Here is a 3296-nt window from a genome sequence, read left to right as displayed (position 1 = left end):
GCCGAGCTACGTCCCCGCTGTGGCTGCCTTGAGGCAGGCTGGGTAGAGCAGCAGATGTGAGACGCAGCCCAGACATGGAGAGTAGCAAGGTGCTTCTGCTCCGCAGTGGCTGGGGTCGGCGAGCTTCCCCTCTCTGGCCCAGTGAGTCTCTCATCCTTTGTTGTAAGCTCAGCTATACATTTAAGAGTATTTTTGTATATAGCTTATCTAACATTTACAGGTGTTTATTGGTGGAAAGGTTGTCGGGTATCTTTTCTGCCAGAGCAGTAAGCTGGCATTTATAATCCATTGGTAAGTGTTACATGGTATCATTCACACAAAAGCTACCTGGCCGGGTGGGAAGACCCTGAGCCCAGCGGGCCTAAGCTCTGGTTCAAGGCGCTGCCTTTCCATTCCTGCGGTCTGGGAGCTCACCCAGATACGGCGCTGTGAGCTCCCTGCCTGTGAGGAGTTCCTTTATCTTCATTATGTCCCTTTTCTTTCTGTTCTGTTCTTTGGAATTTCTTTAGTTTTTTTTTTTAAAGCCATTTATTTATGCTTACAGAACTGGGGTACAGGCCAGAGGTGCAGGGATGGTGAGAGGATTCACCAGAGACAGTGGGGAGCAGAACAGGTCGATTGACAAGAGTACACTGCTGAGGGGAGCAGCAGGCAGGTCAGGAGAGATCTGCTGCACCATGTGGGTCAGCTACGGGGCGGGGGATCGAACTCATGGGGAAGTGGCTTTAGCTTCTCAGTGCTGTGCTTTAACCCACTGCGCCACGAGGGAGGGCCTATATAAAGGCAATACTAACTGTATTGCCTTTACATTCTGTAAACATGACGCGCCAGTGGAGATGTCAGAGGGCAGAGGGAAGCCAGGCCAGGCAGGGTCGGCGGAAACCACAGCTATGTCACCGCCGTTTTGCCTTTCGTGGCAGGAGAGGGACCAGGTGCGGATCGTAGCCACCTCTTCCCTGGGCCACATGCTGCGTCAGGTTAGCAAGTTTAAGTCTGGGTCCACCGTCCGAAGAGAGATCTACACTTTTCTGGTCCCGCTGCTGCTCAGCATCCAGGACACCAACACCGAGGTGGTTAAGGTACCAAGGCCTCTGCGCTCCAGCCCCAGCCCCAGCCTGCTTCAGCATCCTCCTGCCAGAGCCCCGCCCCTTCGCCTTGGCCCCGCCCAGGATCCGGCCACAGCTTGCGTCATCCGCGCCTCTGGTGTCCACCTCTCTGGATTGGCTGGGCACTTCTCTCCCCACTTCGGGGCCTCAGTCTCACCGAGCCTTCTGCTCCTCTGAGTATCTGTGTGCCTTGTCATAAACAGGGTCCCATGTTGCACCCGATTGCTGTCTGCTAACCCCAGCAACCCCGGGGGTCTAGCTTGGGTCTGCCACTTAGCCTCCGGCCTGACTCTGCAGAGTTAGGAGTATGACTTTGGGGGTTCCCTTTGCCTCCACCCCCAGGCCTGTGGTGGAGCCCTGACCGAATGGACCAAGGTGATCGTCTGGTCGTCGCTCACAGAGATATTCAGGCACACCACCCTCAGCGACCACATCCACGTGTTGGAAGAAACGTGCAAGTACCTGGTGAGTGAGCCTGGAGAAGCCAGGTCACAAAGTGCAGGCGAGGGACTCACTGGCAGGAGTGAAACTTTGTACTATCTCTGGTGAATCCTCTCATCACCCCTGCATCTCTGGCTGTGCCCCAGTTCTGTATGCACAGCAGGTGAGGAGCATAAAGGGGGTGGCAGAGACAAGATGGAGCCCTCCTTTCTGGAGTTCTCATTCCTATTCTCAGTAAACTCAGAGCCCTGATCCTCCCTGTCTGATCCTCCTGGCATCCAGCTCTGCCTTCAGGGTTTAGGGAGGTCACACAAGATCAGGAGATGAGTAGGCTGAGGCCCCTGGTGAGGGCTGTAGGGAAGAGCTGTCCCCAGGAGCGGGCAGGGCTTCAGCCAGTCACTGTGGCATTAAGAGTCTGTGGCGCCTTTTTTTTTTTTAAGATTAATTTATGCACACAGGAACTGGGGTACAGGCCAGAGGTGGGGGGTGCTGAGTAGGTTGCGGAACAGGGGGATCTACAGAAACACTGCTGAGGGGAGCAGCGATTGGGACAGGAGTGGTCTGCCACACCATGTGGGTCACCTGTGGGTCCGGGGATGGAGCTGGTGCTGCCGTGGCTACAGATTGCTTCTTAGTGCTGTGCTTTAACCTGTGGTGCCACCAGGGAAGGCCCAAGTCTGTGGCTTTTAGGAAGCCACAGGGCAGTATTAGGAAACATTTGAAAGCTTGTCAACAGTAAACATTTAAAAGCTAAGCAATGGGGCCCTCCCTGGTGGCACAGCAGGTTAAAGGGCAGGACCATGAAACTAGCTGCAGCTGCTTTGGCACAAGTTCGACCCCCAGCCAGGGGGTGACCCACATGGCGCAGCAGACCTCTCCTGTCTTGCCTGCTGCTCCACTTAGCTCAGCATCCAGGACTTTGTCGATCTGCCTGTTCTGCTCCCTGCTCTGTCTCTGGTGAAGCCTCTCATCAGCCCTGCACCTCTGGCTGTGCCCCAGTTCTGTCTGCATAAATAAATAAATCTTTTTTTTTTTTTTAAAGCGAAGCAAGTAGGGTAGCTATCAGTACGAATAATTCTGATGTGATGAATTTTGAGGGTGATTGCCTTACACAAGTAGAACACTACAGTTCACAAACACTTTCAGACCCATTTTCACATTGGAGCGTCACAGTTATGTGAGGGCGGTTGGACAACTTTAACTGCAGCCCTACACAGGAGGAAACTGAAGGCTGTGAGCTTCAAACCTGGGCTTCCTGCTCCACAGTTGAAGCTTTGACAGGCGTCCTGCTGGGTCAGCCTTGTTGCTGGGTGGGCTGCCCGAGCGTACAGGTTCCTGCAGGTGAAGCTGGCCAAAGATGGCCATTCAACTATGGACAGGTGGAGTGGGCGAAAAAGGTCATTAGCAGAGCCCAGTGGCCCCCAGCTCGCGGTCATCGCCACCTGTTTGACTCCACAGGTGGGTACAAACAAATTGCATTTCGTGGGGGAGTTACTGACCCAGAGCTTTGGCTTCCTGAAGAGCCCTCAGTCCTTCCTAAGGTCCGCTGCAGTCAGCTTCATAGGTAAGGCGACCCTGCCCTCCGTCCTCGCTCCCCTGGGGGGCCCTCCTTGCTCAAGTGCTGAAGGGCTAAGTCAGAACAGGGTACCACGAGCAGTTCCCTTGTCTCCGAACTCCCACTAATTACTGAGGATGGCCTGTCCTCAGCCTCAAGTTCTTTGTTGGGCAGTGCCCAGGGGCGAGAGAGGT

General features: G+C 54.6%; 1 protein-coding gene across 1 annotated transcript in view; it reads left to right on the top strand.

Moving 5' to 3' along the window:
• The window catches only part of LOC101633443 (maestro heat-like repeat-containing protein family member 1), a 56311-nt gene extending 53486 nt beyond the window's left edge, over positions 1-2825 (top strand). The window contains exons 34-36 of the mRNA XM_012732320.1: positions 921-1079; positions 1449-1571; positions 2814-2825. Of these exons, the coding sequence (XP_012587774.1) occupies positions 921-1079; positions 1449-1571; positions 2814-2825 (294 nt within the window). The remainder of the gene's footprint in view (positions 1-920; positions 1080-1448; positions 1572-2813) is intronic.
• Positions 2826-3296: the final 471 nt, after the last annotated feature.

Source organism: Condylura cristata, unplaced genomic scaffold (assembly GCF_000260355.1).
Source record: "Condylura cristata isolate star-nosed mole 26May11 unplaced genomic scaffold, ConCri1.0 scaffold00034, whole genome shotgun sequence".
Classification (NCBI taxonomy): domain Eukaryota; kingdom Metazoa; phylum Chordata; class Mammalia; order Eulipotyphla; family Talpidae; genus Condylura; species Condylura cristata.
Note: the sequence above shows the minus strand (reverse complement) of the source record. Positions and strands in the feature narration are given on the sequence as shown.